This window comes from Oncorhynchus tshawytscha, linkage group LG10 (assembly GCF_018296145.1).
Source record: "Oncorhynchus tshawytscha isolate Ot180627B linkage group LG10, Otsh_v2.0, whole genome shotgun sequence".
In the NCBI taxonomy this organism is placed as follows: Eukaryota; Metazoa; Chordata; class Actinopteri; order Salmoniformes; family Salmonidae; genus Oncorhynchus; species Oncorhynchus tshawytscha.
In genome coordinates, this window is record NC_056438.1 from 44,073,819 (window position 1) to 44,094,580 (window position 20,762).

General features: G+C 40.2%; 1 protein-coding gene across 2 annotated transcripts; it reads right to left on the reverse strand.

The window, feature by feature from the left end:
* Positions 1–1,600: 1,600 nt before the first annotated feature.
* Positions 1,601–19,715, reverse strand: LOC112260203 (NACHT, LRR and PYD domains-containing protein 3). Of its 2 annotated transcripts, XM_024435128.2 has the most exons (9): positions 19,395–19,715; positions 15,027–15,310; positions 14,569–14,748; positions 10,356–12,213; positions 8,168–8,338; positions 7,673–7,846; positions 5,673–5,837; positions 5,412–5,455; positions 1,601–3,138 (listed from the first exon to the last, which is right to left on the reverse strand). In XM_024435128.2, the coding sequence occupies exons 2-9, from the start codon at positions 15,292–15,294 to the stop codon at positions 2,606–2,608; spliced, it is 3,393 nt and encodes a 1,130-aa protein (XP_024290896.2). In that variant the 5' UTR covers positions 15,295–15,310; positions 19,395–19,715; the 3' UTR covers positions 1,601–2,605. The 2 variants fall into 2 exon arrangements, with proteins under 2 accessions (XP_024290896.2, XP_024290897.2); XM_024435129.2 differs by lacking the exon at positions 7,673–7,846.
* Between the last annotated feature and the right edge of the window lie 1,047 nt (positions 19,716–20,762).

A 20,762-nucleotide genomic window follows, 5' to 3' on the forward strand; every position in this document is an offset into this window, starting at 1 on the left:
TATGGGTAGTGGGAAACACTCCCTGTCAGGCATGGGCTCATCAGGTCTGGGTGGATCATTCAGTGGAATGCCATTTTTGATTGCAATGTCGTGGAGCACACTGCAATCCTGGACAATGTAGCAAACCTAAAAAGGAATTTGCACGCTGTATTTCATTCAAGTAATGGCATGTGAAGGAATGTCACTTCAGAGGCAAACCTTGCTAGGCTGGTATTGCAGTGTGTCTCCTGTCCCAGACAAGCACAGACAACATCCTTTCGGCAGGCCTATGGTGCGCTCCACTGTTCTTGTGCGTGGGCTTGCTTGTACCTTGCCTCTTGTTGGTTTGAGGGGTTTGTGTGGAGTCATCCGCCATGTTTTCAACGGGTAGCCCCGGTCTCCTGCAGTTATGAACACAACATTCCGATATTGTTTCCCAGTAGATGTCTAACATGGCAAATAAAACATGTCACTTACCAATAAGCCGTCTATCCTCAACAGCTCCTTCCTGGAGGTTAAGGCCGACTGAACTGTTCTGCACAATGAATGAATCATGTGTCCCACCTGGCCACTACCTTCAACAAAGCCCAATGTGAATCACAGATGACCTGCACGTTGACGAAGTTGAATTTGTTCAATGATGGTGCTTTTATTGAGATGTGGGTGCAGTCAATTGCTCCAATGACATTGGGAAATTCAGCTATCCCTTTTCACTCTGGCCTGTTGCACAGCAGTGTACGGACACTGTAGGTATTGTGGGGGTCAATGAAATAATGACATGAAGGATTGCAGGCAATACTCGGCTCATGGTTGGTTGTGAAATGCCAGACCAATCCGCAATCTCCCGTTGGAATGTTCCAGTGGCCAGAAATCCCAGGGTGGAGAGGACTTGGCTATGCACTGGGATGGCATTGGTGCATTTCGTCTCCCTTTCTAATACTGGAGAGAGTTGGTTGCAGAGATACAATAAAATATGCCTTGGTAAACAAAATCTACTAATAAGCCAAGCATCGCTCTCAGCAAAAAACATCTGCATGTTCATTGAAAACCGGCTCCTTGCGTAATGCAGCTTGTGCCAGATCCTCCAGCATCCTGCCATTTTGGACAAGCCACAATGCATCAGTGTTGCCTTTTTTATATTTATATATTATATAACTAAATTGCCTCCAACCTTCCACTCTCTTTCTAATTGACTTTATTATTCAATTAGGTTTAAATGGATTCATGTTTATGAATTCAATAGCACCCCTGAGAACTATTAGCTTAAGTGTCTATAAAAGAAATACATTAATAAACTATTCATGTATTATATTTTTCCTTTCATAGTTGATGATTTGGTCCAGTGCGCCAAGCCTTTCTCCATTTGGTGGATGCTATTTCATTAGCAGTTTGACTTTTCTACCACAAGGTGCTGTGCGTACGCACGGTCAAGAGTGTGCGTCAACATTAAGCACACTTCTCAAGTGTAAGTAAAACTTGATCAATCCCACACTTTGAATCGAAACGAATGCACGCATGGTTTACCAACATTTCTGTTTGTACGCAACATTGATAAATGAAGGCCCAGGATATATAAATACAGTTCACATAAGAGTCAAAAACACTTCACATGGTGGTCAAACATGTCATAACATACCTTTTTAATTTGCATGATGGTCAAACATTTTTTGTAATACAAATACTCCAATATCAAACTATAGGTTTTACTCTTCCATCATGCTCAGTTCACTATTGGACATAGGCCTACTGTACTGTAGGCTAATATGTTATTGGGTTGACGATGTGTTGAATATCACATTTTAGTCATTTAGCAGAGGTTCTTATCCAGAGCTACTTACAGTAGTGCGTTCACACATTTTTCATACTGGTCCCCTGTGGGAGTCAAACCCACAACCCTGGCATTGCAAGTGCCAGGCTGTACCAACTGAACAAACACGGGATATATTCACAAACTGGCATGGGGTTGTTGGATTAAACAAACAGAATTTAAACAGATGTCCATATGTTTCCCTTTTCACATAATCAACATGGAATGAATAATATATGTTTTAAGTATAGGAAAATCACAAATTGAATTGCTAAAGGTATGCTTATGAAACTCCTGATGTTGGTCATATAAACTGTGGTGAGACAGTTGCCATCTTCATTCGAGACCGTTTGCAACAGCAGGAAAATAATCCTGCAGCAACAGGAAATGTGAATTGGGAAAGGTGAATTTAACATTTTTGTAGGGGGTTGATGAAATTTCAAAACCCAGACTTTTAGAAGCCTTTTTAAAACTCACTACAAGTTTGCATTTCCTGCTGTGCAGTAAAATTCTCAGCAACAAGTGATCAAATTAAGATCCTACACCTGTACATCTTTTCAGTTTATTTCAAGTGTGACATCTTCAAATAACATAATAGTATAATCACAGTGATCCCAGTATATACAGCGGCAACTGTTAGAATGACCGAATAAACAATACTTACACTCTTACAACAGTTAATATCAATAAATATTGAAAAATATTCCATTCAGTGTAATTGAGTTCAAACAGAAGCAGAGTTTCACAAAACACTCAACGAATAACATTATTTACAAACGCCAATAATAACAAAACTGCCGCTGTCCTAAAGCAAAGTTTTTACCTCAGAGTTACTGAGGAGCCACTCCCAACATAAAACCCTGGGTAGAGGGGCTCAGTGAATTTGGTGTGGAATGTGTGCAGGTGTGTCCGTATGTTAGAGGAGACTCTGCAGAAGGACAGAATGCCGGCCTGCCAGTCCAGATACACTCCTACTCTGTAGTAAGGGGAGGATTGGACAGGAAACTCAGTGCAGTTATTATTGTGCCAGGTGGTGTTGCTGTGATTAGAAGACTCCAAACTCCAAGACTTACAATTGTATCCAAGCACACAGTCTTTACGCCCTCCTGTCCTGCTGATTCCTTTATATGCCATTCCTATAACAGCCCATTCCCCATTCCAATCTGCCTCCCAGTAACAGGGCCCGGGCCCAGATAGACCCTCTCTACACAGCACCTGTTCACAGTTCCCAAATCTCTCTGGGTGATCAGGATACCGCTGCTTCTCATCCACCCATGTCACCTTTCTGTTCCCCTCAGACAGAGAGAGGCGTCTGTGTGCTGTGTTTGGGTCCAGTGTGAGATTACGTGCATCTGAATGGGGAGAGGAAGACATAACTCATCAAATTATCCAACAATTGGGGGGGAGCAACTAAGAAAAAAACTCCACAAAGCTTAAATGTCCAAGTTGGCTGGACTTAAAATGTAGAAAAATATTGAGATGACATGGAATACTCCATTAACTCTGATTTTTTTTTTGTTGCTAAATGTTGGTTGAATTAAACAATTGTTGTCTGAACTTAAATATCGAACATTTTCGTTCTAACAGTAATGGCGAGTTAAGTTTGCTGAGACCCCAACTTAAAATATTGTTGGCCTAAAATACATATTTCCTAGTGTGAATTTCAGCAAGTTACATTTTACTTAATTGTATTACTTGTCAGGGACCGGTTTACAATTAAAGCATACATTTCAGAGGCTGAAATTATGCATTAAAACCAGATATAGCAAAAAAAAAATGGATTTGTTCTCCCCATTAGTGAGATTGTTTATACCTGTTTTATCTGGTCTGTGCTTCATATAAGCATATCCAAATTAACTCACTGTCTGGTCCATCAACTGGATCATGACTGAAACTAGAAAGGAGTCAAAGTGGAACATTCCAACAGTCTCATGAGCAAATCAATTGAACTTTTCCCCAACTATACACAATGTTTTGGTCAACCTAAAATATGAATTTCATAAAATACAAAAAGTTGGGTTAATCAAAGAGGCTGTGGAACTAGTTACAAAATCTTTTTGAGTTGGGCCACCTCAGTTATTTTTGTTTTTTTACAGTGTATGATTATCTATCATGCCCAGTGGTGTAGCGGAGGTTAAAATATTTTCTCCCAGCGTGAAAATGTTCCCAGTTCAATAACTGCATGGTCACCTCTATGTGGATGGCTGAGCTTGTAAGGATATTTCTCTCACACCCTCCCTCGATCTCGAAAAAGTGTTTTGCGGGCACGAAGCATTCGCTTCACACTGATTATTGACTCTACAGTTATTATGCAATTACTGATTGCCATTAGGCTACAATGGTTTGTTGAGCAATTATGAAAACCATTGCCATCAGAACCTATCCTATTTTTAAGACACGTTGATATTTTCTATAGTGAAACATTGCATACAAAATAGCATAAGAAAACACTTGGAATATATAATACAAACCCTTAAATCCATAATGGGCTACAGAACATTTCTACTCTTGATGGGAAAACTGTATTGTGCAAAAAAAAAGTAATATGACTTTGAATAGCCATTAAATAATTTAAGTGCACCCTCTCCCTCCCCTACCAGAGGACCTGAGCCCTGGGACCATGCCTCAGCACTACCTGGCCTGATGACTCCTTGCTGTCCCCGGGCCACCTGGTTGTGCTGCTGCTCCAGTTTCAACGGTTCTGCCTGCGGCTATGGAATCCTGACCTGTTCACTGGATGTGCTATCTTGTCCCAGACTTGCTGTTTTCGACTCTCTCTCTCTCTCTACCGCACCTGCTGTATCTAACTCTGAACGCTCGGCTATGAAAAGCCAACTGACATTTACTCCTGAGGTGCTGACCTGTTGCACCCTCTACAACCACTGTGGTTTATTATTATTTGACCATGCTGGTCATCTATGAACATCTTGGCCATGTACTGTTATAATCTCAACCCGGCACAGCCAGAAGAGGACTGGCCACCCCTCAGAGCCTGGTTTTTCTCTAGGTTTCTTCCTAGGTTACTGCCTTTCAAAAGGAGTTTTTCCTAGCCACTGTGCTTCTACATCTGCATTGCTTGCTGTTTGGGGTTTAAGGCTGGGTTTCTGTATAGCACTTTGACATTGGCTGATGTAAAAAGGGCTTTATAAATACATTTGATTGATACAGTGGGCTATTTAGCCTATATTCTGGAATAACTTTCAGCACTGGACAGCTCCTGTGATGATAGTTATGTTTCACTTTGTAGCGAGTGCACTGCATGGTGTTTTGGGAAACGGGTATGACATCTTCGGACGTTATTGTTTTTACAATGCATCGTTTGAAATTAGTCTCACGAGTGTTTTAATCTTTATCGGGAAACCGGCCCTGATCATTTGAACATGTCTTTTCATGGCTTTGAGGGGAAAAAAATATTCCATCATTTATATATCTCTTGTGTCCAGGAAAAAAAATGTAGTGGGTCTACAACATAGCTGGCTGTCTTTCACTTCACTTTGACCAGTTAAAATGTTTTATTCAGATGTGTCCATCAGCTCAGAAAACAAGTGTACAAAAGAAAATTATACACTTCTGTTATGGACATGAATGGGATAAAAGTTTATTCATCCCAGCAATCAACACTCACATTTAATTTGACCTGGTTGGGTTGCGAAATCTCCAGATCCCATGCTGTAGGAAAAACAAAACAAATGAATAACATGCGCACACACACACACACACAAATACACACAAATTAATGCAAGCATGTGCATTATGGACACTGCAGAGACAAAGAGCTTTAAACACAACTTCACTAACTTATCTGTGCTCACAACTTTACTGTTCTGTTCCCACACTGGTTACTGGATGTTTGGCTAACAATAAATGAGAAAATGGTACAACATACTTGAGTTTCTCCAGTTTACAGCAGGGATCCTCTAATATAGCAGAGAGCAGATTCACTCCTGAGTGATTGTAGCTCAAGTCCAGCTCTCTCAGGTGTGAGGGGTTTGACCTCAGAGCTGAGGCCAGAGAAGCACAGCCTTTCTTTGCGACTCCACAGAATGACAACCTGCAAGAGTTTATCATGAGTTTACATCCTCTAGTGGAGAAAATGGTAGCTGTGTATGTCTTCCTCAATCACTTAAAACGTGACATTTGTATTTAAAAAAATACATGGTAAAAAAATATAATTAAATACATTAGAATTTAATAAATATTGCATCTTAATTTATGACGATCGTCTTTATGCAATTCGGTACATTGCATTTGGAAAGTATTCAAACCCCTTCCCTTTTTCCACATTTTGTTACGTTACAGCCTTATTCTAAAATTGATTAAATAAAACAGTTTTCCTCAATCTACACACAATACCCCATTAGTATTTTGTGTGTGCAGGTTTACTACAAATAAAAAACAGATACCTTATTTACATAAGTATTCAGACCCTTTGCTATGAGACTTGAAATTGAGCTCCGGTGCATTCTGTTTCCATTGAGCATCCTTGATGTTTCTACAACTTGATTGGAGTCCACATGTGGTAAATTCAATTGATTGGACATGATTTGGAAAGGCACACACCTGTCTATATAAGCTCCCACAGTTGATAGTGCATGTCAGAGCAAAAACCAAGCCATGAGGTCGAAGGAATTGTTTGTAGAGCTCTGAGCCAGGATTGTGTCGAGGCACAGATATGGGGATGGGTAACAACATTTCTGCAGCATTACATGTCCCCAAGAACACCGTGGCCTCCATCACTCTTTAAATGGAAGAAGTTTGGAACCACCAAAACTCTTCCTAGAGCTGGCCGCCCGGCCAAACTGAGCAATTGGGGGAGAAGGGCCTTGGTCAGGGAGGTGACCAAGAACCCGATGGTCCCTCTGACAAAGCTCCAGAGTTCCTCTGTGGAGATGGAAGAACCTTCCAGAAGGATAACCATCTCTGCAGCACTCCACCTATCAGGCCTTTATGGTAGAGTGGCCAGACGGAAACTACTCCTCAGTAAAAAGGCACATGACAGTCTGCTTGGAGTTCGCCAAAAGGAACCTAAAGAACTCTCAGACCATGAAAAACAAGATTATCTGGACTGATGATACCAAGATTGAACTCTTTGGCCTGAATGCTAAGCGTCACGTCTGGAAGAAACCTGGCACCATCCCTACTGTGAAACATGGTGGTGGCAGCATCATGCTGTGGGGATGTTTTTCAGCGGCAGGGACTAAAAGACTAGTCAGGATCGAGGGAAAGATGAAAGGAGCAAAGTACAGAGAGATCCTTGATGAAAACCTGCTCCAGAGCGCTCAGGACCTCGGGCGAGGGTTCACCTTCCAACAGGACAACAACCCTAAGCACACGTCCAAGACAAAGCAGGAGTGACTTTGGGACAAGTTTCTGAATGTCCTTGAGCGGCCCAGCCGGATCCCAGACTTGAACACGACCAAACATCTCTGGAGAGACCTGAAAATAGCTGTGCAGCGATGCCCCCCCATCCAACCTGACTCAACCAGCTTGAGAGGATCTACAGAGAAAACGGGAGAAACTCCCCAAATACAGGTGTGTCAAGATTGTAGCATCATACCAAAGAAGACTTGAGGCAGTAATCGCTGCCAAAGGTGCTTCAACAAAGTACTGAGTAAAGGGTCTGAACACTTATGTAAATGTGATATTTCCGTTTTTTTTTTTTTACTACATTTGCTAACATTTCAAAACCTGTTTTTGCTTTGTTATTATGGGGTATTGTGTGTAGATTGATTAGGGAAAAATACTATTTAATCCATTTTAGAATAAGGCTGATGCGTAACAAAATGTAGAAAAAGTTTACATTCAGCTGACATATTAGTCCGATATTGTCCTCTATACATACGGTTGATAACATAAGAACTAGTTAACTAATGCAGGAATACTGACCTCAGTGTCTCAAGTTTACAGTGTGGATTCTCCAGTCCAGTTGAGAGCAGTTCTGCTCCTGAATTCCGCAGGTCATTGTCACTCAGGTCCAGCTCTCTCAGGTTTGAAGAGTTTGACATTAGAACTGAGGCCAGATAAGCACAGCCTTTCGCTGTGACTCCACAAAATGACAACCTGCAGAGTGTATCATGAGTTTAAATCGTTTAGTAGTGAACGTGGGAAATGGAAGCTTTGTATGTCTTCCTCAATCTCTTAAAATATTATAATTATTGATCACATTATTACATATAAGTATTGCATCTTGAAAGTACTTTTTTTTAATACAATTGTATACTGTACAATAGATTTGAAATCAAACGTTCTCTTATGTAGTTAAGTAGCCTAACTATGACATTTAAATTTGGCTGAGGTCAAACACAGTCTGATATTGTTGATAGGGGAATAAATGTGGATTTGAAGAACTATCCAAATGTGAACTAATACAGGAAAACTAACCTCAGTGTCTCAAGTTTACAGTGCGAATTCTCCAGTCCAACAGCGAGCAACTTCACTCCTGAATCTGTCAGCAGGTTGTTGTCACTCAGGTCCAGCTCTCTCAGGTGGGAGAAGTTGAGAGCTGAGGCTAAAGCTTCACAGCATCTCTCTGTGAGGTTACATCCATTCAGCCTATGAAAGGTAAAAATACTAATTTATCACAGTTACACAAATCTAGTGAACAAGTAGCTTATATTTTGATAAAATTGGAAAAATAATGAACATTGGAAAGTTTAATTCCAAAACGCTATATATCCATTTGATTTTTAGATTAGATTTTATTGTTTAAAGAAATTATGAGAGTGGTGTTTTTTTCCACTATCTAATCATGGCATGGTGTTGTTCAATGACAGACATGTATTTGTTTAAACTCTATCAGATAGACAAATCATGTTTCTTTTTGCAAAATGCTACAGTGGCTTCAGAAAGTATTCACACCCCTGGACTTTTTCCACATTTTGTTGTGTTACAGCCTGAATTTAAAATAGATTAAATGTATATATTTTTTTGGTCACTGGCCTACACACACACACACACACACACACACACACACAATACCCCATGATGTCGAAGTGGAATTATGTTTTTAGAAAGTTTTACAAATTAATAAATGAAAAGCTGAAATGTCTTGAGTCAATAAGTATTCAACCCCTTTGTTATGGCAAACCTAAATAAGTTCAGGCGTTAAAAAAATGCTTAACAAGTCACATAAGTTGCATGGACTCACTCTGTGTGCAATAATATTGTTTAGCATTATTTTTGAATGATTACCTCATCTCTGTACCCCACACATACAATTATCTGTAAGGTCCCTCAGTCGAGCACTGAATTTCAAACGGATTCAACCACAACAACCAGGGAGGTTTTCCAACGCCTTGCAAAAAACGACACCAATTGGTTGATGGGTAAAAAGAAAACATTGGAGAGAAAAAAGCAGCCATTGAATATCCCTTTGAGCATGGTGAAGTTATACATTATACTTTGCATGGTGTATCAATACACCCAGTCACTACAAAGATACATGCATTCTTCCTAACTCAGTTGCCGGAGAGGGAGGAAACTGAGGCCAAAGGTGACTTTAGACTAGTTGAGTATCTGGAGCATCAGCATTTGTGGGTTCGATTACAGGCTCAAAATGGCCAGAAACAAAGAACTTTCCCACACCTTCTATTCTGGTTAGAGCCCGTTTGCGCTGTTCTGCGAAGGGAGTAGTACACAGAGTTGTACGAGATTTTCAGTTTCTTGTCAATTTCTCGCATGGAATAGCGTTCATTATGCAGAACACGAATAGACTGACACGTTTCAGATGAAAGTTATTTGTTTCTGGACATTTTGAGCCTGTAATCGAACCTACAAATGCTGATGCTCCAGATACTCAACTAGTCTAAAGAAGGACAATTTTATTGCTTCTTTAATCAAAACAACAGTGTTCAGCTGTGCTAACATAATTGCAAAAGGGTTTTCTAATGATCAATTAGCCTTTTTAAAAGGATAAACTTGGATTAGCTAACACAACGTGCCATTGGAGCACAGGAGTGATGGTTGCTGATAATGGGCCTCTACGCCTATGTAGATATTCCATTTTAAAAAATCTGCCTTTTCCAGCTACAATAGTCATTTACAACATTAACAATGTCTACACTGAATTTCTGATCAATTTGATGTTATTTTAAATTGACATTTTATTTTATTTTAAAAAACAAGGACATTTCTAAGTGACCCCAAACTTTTGAACGGTGGTGTGAGTTATACAAAATCAATACAGTAATATAAGATCTGTAAAACACTTAAATTTGATATTTTAGTCATTTAGCAGATGCTCCTATTCAGAGTGACTTGCAATAAGTGCATTCATCTTAAGACCACTTGGCATGGAATGTTTGTATCCTGTATGATTGACTATACAGTCAAACATACAGGTCACGAACATTCCATTCCATCTAAACAATGGATATCTAAAATCTATGAATGAAAAATTTGAGAACAGTAATATTTTCCACACACATTAAGGTACCCATAAGCAATCATTTCTGATGACAAAAACACATGTGAAATTGGTGGATATAGCATTTTGGAAATAAACTCTTCACATGTATAATATAATTGCATTTTGACTGACCATTTATAATATAGTATGTTTTCAACTCACAGAGATGTTCTGGAGGCTTTGACGACTGGCAACAGTCTCAGAAGCCCCTTTTCTGATCTGGAGTATTTCTTCAGATCAAACACAACCAGCTCCTCTTCTGAAGTCAACAACACAAAGACCAGAGCTGACCACTGTGCAGGTGAGAGTTCTTTTCTGGAGACATTTCCTGAGCTCAGGTAGTTTTGGATCTCCTTCACCAGTGAATGGTCATTTAGTTCATTTAGACAGTGGAACAGATTGATGCACTTCTCTGGAGAGTGATTGTTTCTGATCTTCCTCTTTATGTACTTGACTGTTTGCTCATGGCACTGAGAGCTGCTTTTCGTGCTCCTTGTCGGTGTCAGTAGGCCGTGTAAGTGAGACTGATTGGACTCTAGTGAGAGGCCCAGAAGGAAGCGGAGGAACAGGTCCAGGTGTCCATTCTTACCCCGTAAGGCTTTATCCACAGCACTCTTGTGAAAGGTGAAGGCAGATTTTAATGTAAACTTCCTAAGAATGTTTCTGATGGTGGAAAGTTCTTTGTTCATTAGGTTTACATTGTTGTTGTTGAATGATAAAAAGACATACAACGCAGCCAGAAACTCCTGGATGCTCAGATGCACAAAGCAGTACACCTTCTCCTGGAACGGCCCATAATCCTCTCTGAAGAGCTGTGTGAACACTCCCAAGCGAACCGAAGCTTCTCTGGCACTAATGCCACACTCTTGCAGATCTGACTCATAGAAAATGAGGTTGCCATTATTTAGCTGTTGAAAGGCCAGTTTTCCAAGTGCCATAATGCTCTCTTTATCCCAGTGTGGCTCTCCCTCACCTTTCTCATTATATTTCTCGTTCATCTGTTTAGCATGAAACACCAGTAAACCAAGGAATAATTGAGTCAGAGTCTTTGGTATTTCTCCATTCGTATATGTGCTCAATATGCGCTCCAGAACTGTAGCTGCGATCCAACAGAAGACTGGTATGTGGCACATGATGTGGAGACTCCTTGATGTCTTAATGTGTGAGATGATTCTGTTTGCCAGATTCTCATCACTGAACCTCTTCCTGAAGTACTCCTCCTTCTGTGGGTCATTGAACCCTCGTACTTCTGTCACCTGGTCAACACACCCAGAAGGAATCTGATTGGATGCTGCAGGTCTGGAGGTTATCCAGAGGCGAGCAGAGGGAAGCAGATTCCCATTGATGAGGGATTTCAGAAGCACATCCACTAAGGTTGGCTCTGTAGCTTTATCCCAGCTATCATTCTTCTTGTAGTCTAGAGGCAATCGACACTCATCTAGACCATCAAGGACAAATAGAACTTTGTACCTGCTCTCATTGTAGTTTGGGTTTCCTGAGTCTTGTAATTTTGTGAAGACCTGATAGAGAAATTCCTTCTCAATCACTTTTGCCTCTCTGATGCATTCATGAACAAGATCCACTAAACTCAGCATTTTCTTCCGCACCAAATTTAGCTCTCGAAAAGGCAGTGAAAATATGAACTGGATATCTTGATTTGCTTTTCCTTCAGCCCAGTCCAAAATGAACTTAAGTACAGAGAATGTTTTTCCAATGCCAGCGACTCCCTTCGTCAGCACAGTTCTGGTAGGTTTGTCTTGTCCAGTTACAAATGTAAAGATGTTATTGCATTCGATCAACCTTTCTTCTGTCGCTGCTGGTGTGATCTCAATCTGTCTTACCTCGTGTTCATTATTGACCTCTTCACTTCCACCCTCTGTGATGTAGAGTTCTGTGTAGATCTTATTGAGAAGTGTTTTCTTTCCCTGTTTTGGCACCCCCTCAAATACATGCTGAATCTTCTCCTTCAGTTTGTATTGGAATTTACGCCGGTACTTCTCAACATCTTCATACGAAGGACCTGACAATGGATATACAATTACAGTTTAAGATTAGGTATAATCAAGGTTTGATTGTATTTAGCGACTCAATTATCAGTCCCTCCGTGATTTTGCGAAGCCAAAGAGGTGTTTATTTTAATAAAGTTATTGTTTAAGTGGCTTAATAATTGAACAGTGCACAAAAATTGCGACTGTGATTCCTGAATTGCAGCGCTTGTTGGAGTATTTTTTTTAAATGTATTCTGAAATTATACTTCAGTTGCATTGTTTGCTAGCTGGTTAGCTAGCTCATTGGCCACAATTGGAAAATGTTGCTAACACTAGCTCGCAAGTTAATATAACTTATTCTCTCGATGTATATTAGCCAGATAAGTTAGTTGTATCTGAATATAACTCTCAACTGCTGTCAACATCAGAATAAGATTTGCAAGCACTAGTTAGGTCCAGAAGTGGTTAACAGCTTTGACTGAATGCTGACAGTTCATTCAGAGCCATCCAGTGGCTAGCCAAACTACAGAATTGTGTGTTGTAACGTAACTAAAGTTCGGGAGGAAAGACCACACATGAATTTACATTTCCTCCCCTTTTGACAATCAAACAATTTAGAACTCCTCGTCAGGGCTGGACTACCCCATTTGGGGTCCCGGGACACAGACCTCCAGGGGGCCCCCCCTTTTTAGGAAAACATATATTTATTTGGAAAACAGCTAACTTCCTTCATTTCAAAATATTTTGCAAAAATTTGCAGTTTTATAAAGTTATTCTACACATTTTATTTATTTGCCGTTTTAAAGCTAATTTCCTGCAATTCTATGGTTTTTGCCATTGGTCAGAAAGAAAAACGTGGTGTTCTCTAGCTCATCTCATGCTATTGTTCATGTTTTGCCACATGCAAGCCACATGCCCTGCTCCTTGGTGAACCCGAGAGGCCGTGCTGCCTACCATCGCATTGGAGTCTCGGCTATTCATCCATCGTCGGTCAAGTAAATCATCTTGATGCAGAATCTAATCTGTTCTAAGAATTTCTCTCCACAATCCCGTATTCTCTTCTTTCATATTAAGAGTAATGTTTGATAAACGCTCTGCTGTTTTGCACATTTAATTATGCTATTCATTTAAGTATTGTTCATGGTCACATTTACAACAGCCCACATAAGGGCAGCCACATATTGTCGGAATATGCTAATTTCAACCAACCATATATTGTCCACCATACTATTTAGACTGGCTTTCTGCCATCATTATGTCATGCCATTGTTTTTCTCTCTCTTGTTATCTTGCTCTCTCCCTCCATTTTCTTCCACTAAACTACTTATCCCTCTTTCCCATTGGTTTACTACAGCTGCCCTTCCTACCCGGTGCTACAACTACATCCACCTCCCCGCATGTTGCCCACCAACCTGGGAGACACCATGCTCCCGAGGTCCACCATGATGTCATTCCCTGCCACCTCCACTGCCGTATAGTCATTCTACCAACTCAGCCCAAACCAGCTCCGGACATGGTTTCTCACTCCACAGATTACAACCTGTCATCCAACACAGACTTCACGTCCCTGCAGCTTCCCCTGACGCCCCAGCAGTACAACTCTCCCTGAACCGAACCTCCCAGCTTCAGATGCTTACATCCACAACCCCTCTCAATCATGCAGTAAAACCTCCACTTCCCAAAGCTTCCCTGATCTTCGGCCATTGTCGGGATTCCTTCGGGATTCCCTTGCATGACACAGTCACCATTCATACCCAAGCCCACGGTTCCGCCACAACCAGATGCTATCGCAGTCCGACAATCTCATACGATCATACTGACGTCCTCCTTTGCTGAAGCCTGTTCATCTGGTTCACATCGGATTAGCCAAATTGCCTTGCAAAATGTCAGAATTGTCGCAGCAGAGTAAATCATTTTTGCCCGCAAATGTATATTAAAAAAACGCTGCGAAATCCTGGAGGGACTGATTTATTATTAAGGATAGAATACAAACTTCAGATGCGTGGGGCCAAAAGAAACTGTAATCCATGGTTTGGTTTTCTATAACAGCCACTACAAACATCAGCTAACTTTAGCCACCACTAGTTATACATCAATGGAAGTGATTTTGCCATGAAATTATTAACAGGCACTGCATACCCCTATTGTCGTACCAGTGGTGAAAGTTAGCTGAAGTTTGTAGTGGCTGTTTAAAGACAATTGAACAATACATTTAAAATAAATCCTAGCCCATAGTTCCTCACCCTGAAAGCAGTCTATCTAATATTAAGTTGTAAAATACAACCCTTTAATGCTACATTCTGGGAATACAAAAAAAAATACAAAAATGAGAAGACATATAGTTGTATTGAATGCCTCTCTCCATAGTGAGATTTTATGTTATTTACCATCATCTGTAGAGTTAACAGTAGTGAGTTTATGTCCCTTAACATGGTCTCCAGGCTCAGTGTGGTTGGAGAGATCTGCAGAAGCATCCTGAACTGGTACGGTGCTTGTGTTCAGGTTGGGCCTGGTTGGTGTGGCTGATACTCCTGCTGTGGCTTGGTGTTCTGTCCCTGACATTGGAACTAGATAAAACAAAAATGTATATACATTGATGTATTTATCAGTCAAGGAGGTCTGCATTTGTTTTATTTTGGAGGGACTAAATAATGTATGATAAAGTGGTCCTCCAAAGAAAGGGGTAGTGGGGGTGCAATTAAAGAAAATATATTCCCCTCAAATAACTCTTTCCCTCCTAGTTGGCAAACACGTCTGGTTTCAATCAAATGTGCATTTTAGAATGATTACAGTCTCAAGCATACCGTATGAATCCTGAGCTATTTTTAGTCTGTCTTTAACTTACCAGCTAGATCATTCCGTTTAATCTTTTGCAGAATATGGTGTGTCATCTCCAGAGCACCAGCTTCCCTATAGGTATGCACCATCTGATCCACTGTGTCCTCTCTTTTAGCATTTTCCAGCCTGCTAACTGGGATGGGAGATGAGCCACCCAAAACAGGCTGCTTCAGGTACCACTGAAATGACTTCAACTCCTCACTGGTCAGTTGTAGTAGAATAGCTAGCAACCGCTCTGGGACAGGTGTGGGTGGAGCAGGTGATGAGGTGTCCATTTTAGATCACTTGACACTATTAAACAACAGAACAAGTCAAATGTGTATATAACGTTCACACAAAACACAACACTAGGCCCCTGTCAATTGTGTCAATCTGCTGTTGATATGGCATTATTGGAGGACTGAATAGTTTGGGGGAGCATGTCTTTGGCAATTGAATGAGGGGCGCTATTTAAATATGGGGATGGATAGCCAACTTGAACAAGCTAAATTAAGTATGCAGCAGTGGCGGTTGGTGCCATTTATTTTTTTTGATCATGGCCTTATTTCTATTACAGCATATTGGATGACTATCATTTACTGTATATTCCATTCACCCAGCTCAATGTAACATTAATAGGTTTAGGCTAGCTACTACATGGTGCTCATTTTCCCTATACCCATCATGAATAAGGTTGCTACAACCTACGAATGTAAGTTTACAATGTAGGTGCACAGGTCGAGTGCAAAATGCCAAACCTTCATACCATAACTGCTAACTGCTACACACAGCCTATATCGTTGTCACCATATTAACTAGCGTCATAGTCAACATAGCTACTAGAACTAACACGTTAGTAAACCAGCTACAATCATGCAGTACAGTGTACAGCAAGCAGTTTAGCAGTTTTATAAAACCAAAAACGTACCTTGACTTGGAAGAGTTAGTGTTGGATAGCCATAGCCAGATAGCTAACATAGCATCTCCGCTTGAGCAGGGTGTTTGACAATGCTAAACTAGCTAGCTGCATTCCCTGGCTAAGAAAGTGAAAGTGAATAAAGAATAAATAATAGCTAGCTCTCTCTCTTTCTCTCAATTGCTTCTCCTTCATTTTTGAATAAATTAATTTGTTCAAAACTGTTCAACTAGTCTTTCTCTCTGTCATCTACTCACCATATTTTATGCACTGCAGTGCTATCTAGCTGTAGCTTATGCTTTCAGTACTAGATACTTTCTATGATCCTTTGATTGGGTGGACAACATGTCAGTTCATGCACAAAGAGCTCTGATAGGTTGGAGAATGTCCTCCAGAAGTTGTCAAACTTACTGTGTAAGTCTATGGAATGGGGTGAAAACAATGAGCTTCCTAGGTTTCGTATTGAAGTCAATGTACAATGAAGTCAGTGCATTCGCAAAGTATTCAGACCTTCACTTTTTCCACATTTTGTTACGTTACAGCCTTATTCTAAAATTGATTACATAAAACAAAATCCTCAATCTACACACAATACCCCATAATGACAAAGCGTAAACATGTTTTTAGAAATGTTAGCAAATGTTATTATTTTGTAATATATATTTACATAAATATTCAGACCCTTTGCTATGCGACTTAAAATTGAGCTCAGGTGCATTCTGTTTCCAATGATCATCCTTGAGACGTTTCTACAACTTGGAGTCCACATGTGGTACATTCAATTGATTGGACATGCTTTGGAAAGGCACACACCTTTCTATATAAGCTCCCACAGTGGACAGTGCATGTCAGAGCAAAATCCAAGCCATTAGGTTGAAGGAATTGTCCATAGAGCTCTAAGACAGGATTGTGACAAGGCACAGATCTGGGGAAGGGTACCAAAATAATTATGTAGCATTGGTCCCCAAGAACACGGTGGCCTCCATCATTCTCAAATGAAGAAGTTTGGAATCACCAAGACTCTTCCTAGAGCTGGCCGCCCGGCCAAACTGAGCAATCGGGGGAGAAGGGCGTTGGTCAGGGAGGTAACAAGAACCCGATGGTCACTCTGACAGAGCTCTAGAGTTCCTCTGTGGAGATGGTTGTCCTTCTGGAAGATTCTCCCATCTCTGCAGCACTCCACCTATCAGGCCTTTATGGTAGAGTGGCCAGACGGAAGCCACTCTTCAGTAAAAGGCACATGACAGTCCGATTGGAGTTTGCCAAAAGACACCTAAAGGACTCTCAGACCATGAGAAACAAGATTCTCTGGTCTGATGATACCAAGATTGAACTCATTAGCCTGAATGCCAAGCGTCACATCTGGAGGAAACCTGGCACCATTCCTACTGTGAAGCATGGTGGTGGCAGCATCATGCTGTGGGAATGTTTTAACTCTAATGAACTTATCCTTTGCAGCAGAGGTAACTCTGGGTCTTCAATTCCTGTTGCAGTCCTCGTGAGAGCCAGTTTCATCATAGCGCTTGATGGGTTTTGCGACTGCACTTGCAGAAACGTTCAAAGTTCTTGAAATTTTCCGTATTGACTGACCTTCATGTCTTAAAAGTAATAATGGACTGTCGTTTCTCTTTGCTTATTTGAGCTGTTCTTGCCATAATATGGACTTAGCCCTATTTTGGTAAAATACCATCTTCTGTATACCCCCCTACCTTGTCACAACACAAGTGATTGGCTCAAACGCATTAAGAAGGAAAGAGTTTCCACAAATTAACTTAAGAAGGCACACCTGTTAATTTAAATGCATTCCAGGTGACTACCTCATGAAAGCTGGTTGAGAAAATGCCAAGAGTGTGCAAAGCTGTAATCAAGGCAAAGGGTGGCTATTGATTTGTTTAACACTTTTTTGGTTACTACATGATTCCATATGTGTTATTTTATAGTTTGTCTTCACTATTATTCTCCAATGTAGAAAATAGTAAAAATAGAGAAAAACCCTTGAAAGAGGAGGTGTTCTAAAACTTTTGACCGGTAGTTTATATAGCCGAATATATTGATAAAAGTCCCCTTGTCCGAGAGAGACTTACATGGTTATTAAAAAACACTAAGTATATATTCACGCCGCCAAATAATTGATTAAAACACACTGTTTTGCAATGAAGGTTTACAGTAGCCTCAACCGCACTCTCTGGGGTAGCAACATGGTATAGCCGGAGGACAGCTAGTTTCCGTCATCCTCTGGGTACCGTGCATTTGGAAAGTAATTCAGACCCCTTGACTTTTTCCACATTTTGTTTTACGTTACAGCCTTATCCTAAAATGGACCAAAAAAAAATGTTCATCAATCTACACACAATACCCGATAAATTAAAAACATTTTTGCAAATGTAAAAAATAATATATCAACTTTACATAGGTATTCAGACACTTTACTCAGTACTTTGTTGAAGCATCTTTGGCAGAGATTACAGCCACGAGTCTTCTTGGGTATGATGCTACAAGCTTGGCACACCTGTATGTGGGGAGTTTCTCTGATGCAGATCCTCTCAAGTTCTGTCAGATTCGATGGAGAGCGTCGCTGCACAGCTATTTTCAGGTCTCTCCAGAGATGTTCTATCGAGTTCAAATCCGGGCTCTGTCTGGGCAACTCAAGGACATTCAGAGACTTGTCATAGTTTTTATGTTTTCACTATTATTCTACAATGTAGAAAATAGTTTTAAAAAATTAAGAAAAACCCTTGAATGAGTGGTGTTCTAAAACTTTTGAAAGGTAGTGTAGGTCAGACACTTCAGAACAAACTTCCTTTAGATTTTCTTTTGTGGGTGGGACTATCTGTTGTTCCATGTAGTGAATCTGTTAAATGCGTTTGTATGGGCTAAAAGCATTAATGCCCCCCCAAAAATGTTTTTTAAATATATAAACATTGTATACCACCCCCACCCGGCTTAGACAAAGCTTGGACTGTAATGGTTAACAGTTTAAGGAACAAAGAGTAACAGAGTAAGATGGTAAAAACCAGCTCTCACTTTAAGAAGCAGTACTACTCACCCTGAAATGGAACTCAACTACTGACAAACACTTGAATCGTATCATATTTAGCGGAAACATACCAGTCTTAGCTTTCAGGAATGGGTCATATAGCTAATAGCCCAAACCGTTCAAATGCTATGTTGCAGCCAGTAAAACTAAGAGGAAATCAAGGGGGTTTGTGGAATTTGTCCGCAATTTCGGGGCCATGGGGTGACGAACAAATAACACATAGGTAAAGCTCTGACTTTGACTTCTGATTGACTTAAATGTAAAGTTAAAAATGTTCCATTCAGTAGTGGTTCACTTTCTTGTCAGGTAATATTGAGTAACCTTTTATTAAATCGGGGAAATGTGAGCAGGGTTCCACAATATTATCAATAATATGTACAAATAAATATTTAAGTATTACCTCTGTTTGCTCTGTTAAAATAGTAAAATTCAAGTTTACTTACTTCATTCTCTCTTCTCTTTAAAGCAGCATATTCTGCCTCGGTTCTCTAAAATAACCACACGGACAGGAAACTACTATAATCAGGAAGCTTTAAAGTTGCCTTGTCATGAGTTTTAGGGTGTTCTCACACTTGGTTCTATTCATCCAATTTTTGTGAACGTTATTATTAAGAGTATTTCTAATTTTCTTGTCAGCCCATATGTAGGAGAGTTAAAAGGGTTATTCCATCAATCTTCAAATGATTAGAATAGTACACAACACAGAACAGAACAACCAGGTTGAGAGTCAGTGGCCCAAATCTGCGAACAGGAATATTCCAAGTTCAGACAGAAGGGTGGAGTCAGATCGCTATGATCACCAGGAACTTTACTTTTGGTTTCTCATTTTTGCGCAACTAGTGCTGCCTGTTTATGTTAAATAGGCAGCTACAGTAACTGGATGATATTAACATCTTCGGTTTTTATTTCATTAAATGTATTTTATTTCATCTGGGTGCCTACGTTACCTACTAATACCTGGTACTACCCGTAGCTCCCATTCTCATCAGTCCGAGAAAACACAGAAAGGTGTGTTGCAGATTACTCCTGTGTAGAAGTCCATAACGTGAAATAAATAAAGCATCCCAGGGTTAATGCTATGGGTACTGTTATAAGGGGGTGTGAGACTATTAAAACATGTAACTTTCATCGTTGTTATTGATATAGTTTTGCAGTGCTAAAAAGTATTGCTATTGCTAGCTAGCACGCCTTTCTGTGGTGCAGATGGTTAGCAGAGCTGCCGAGTTATGTTAGCGGAACAGTGGGTTAATTGCCTTGTTCAGGGGCAGAACAATATATTTTTACCTTGTCAACTCTGGATTCGATCTAGCAACCTTTCAGTGAATGACTTCTCTAACCACTAGGCTACCTTCCGCAACTTGCCAGATGGTGCGTTGGAGAATGATGTGTTCCTGTCCTGTCTTTTCATAATACTATTGCAGGTATGGTTCTATTGTCTAAGAATTAATATTATACTTTCTTTGTATTAAGGATTGTTTATTTTATTCTATACGTTATGGCTTTATGTATGAATGTGATTGTTTTTTCGGACTCGCACACTGTCAGAGAAAGAACAACTTGTCAGATGGTACATTGGAGACTGATGTGTTCCTGTCCTGTCTGTTCATAATACGATTGTGGAGAAAGATCTACATAAAAGCCCCCAAAAAGACAGCCGTGGTGTCGCTCTTCATTTCTTGGTTTTTATGTGGTACATCTGAAGACCGCTACACATAAATACATATGATTTAAGTCACTGGTGAGTTGTTTTGTTTTCCATGGGTGATACAGTAGATCATATGAATATACACGGAGCATACAAAACATTAAAA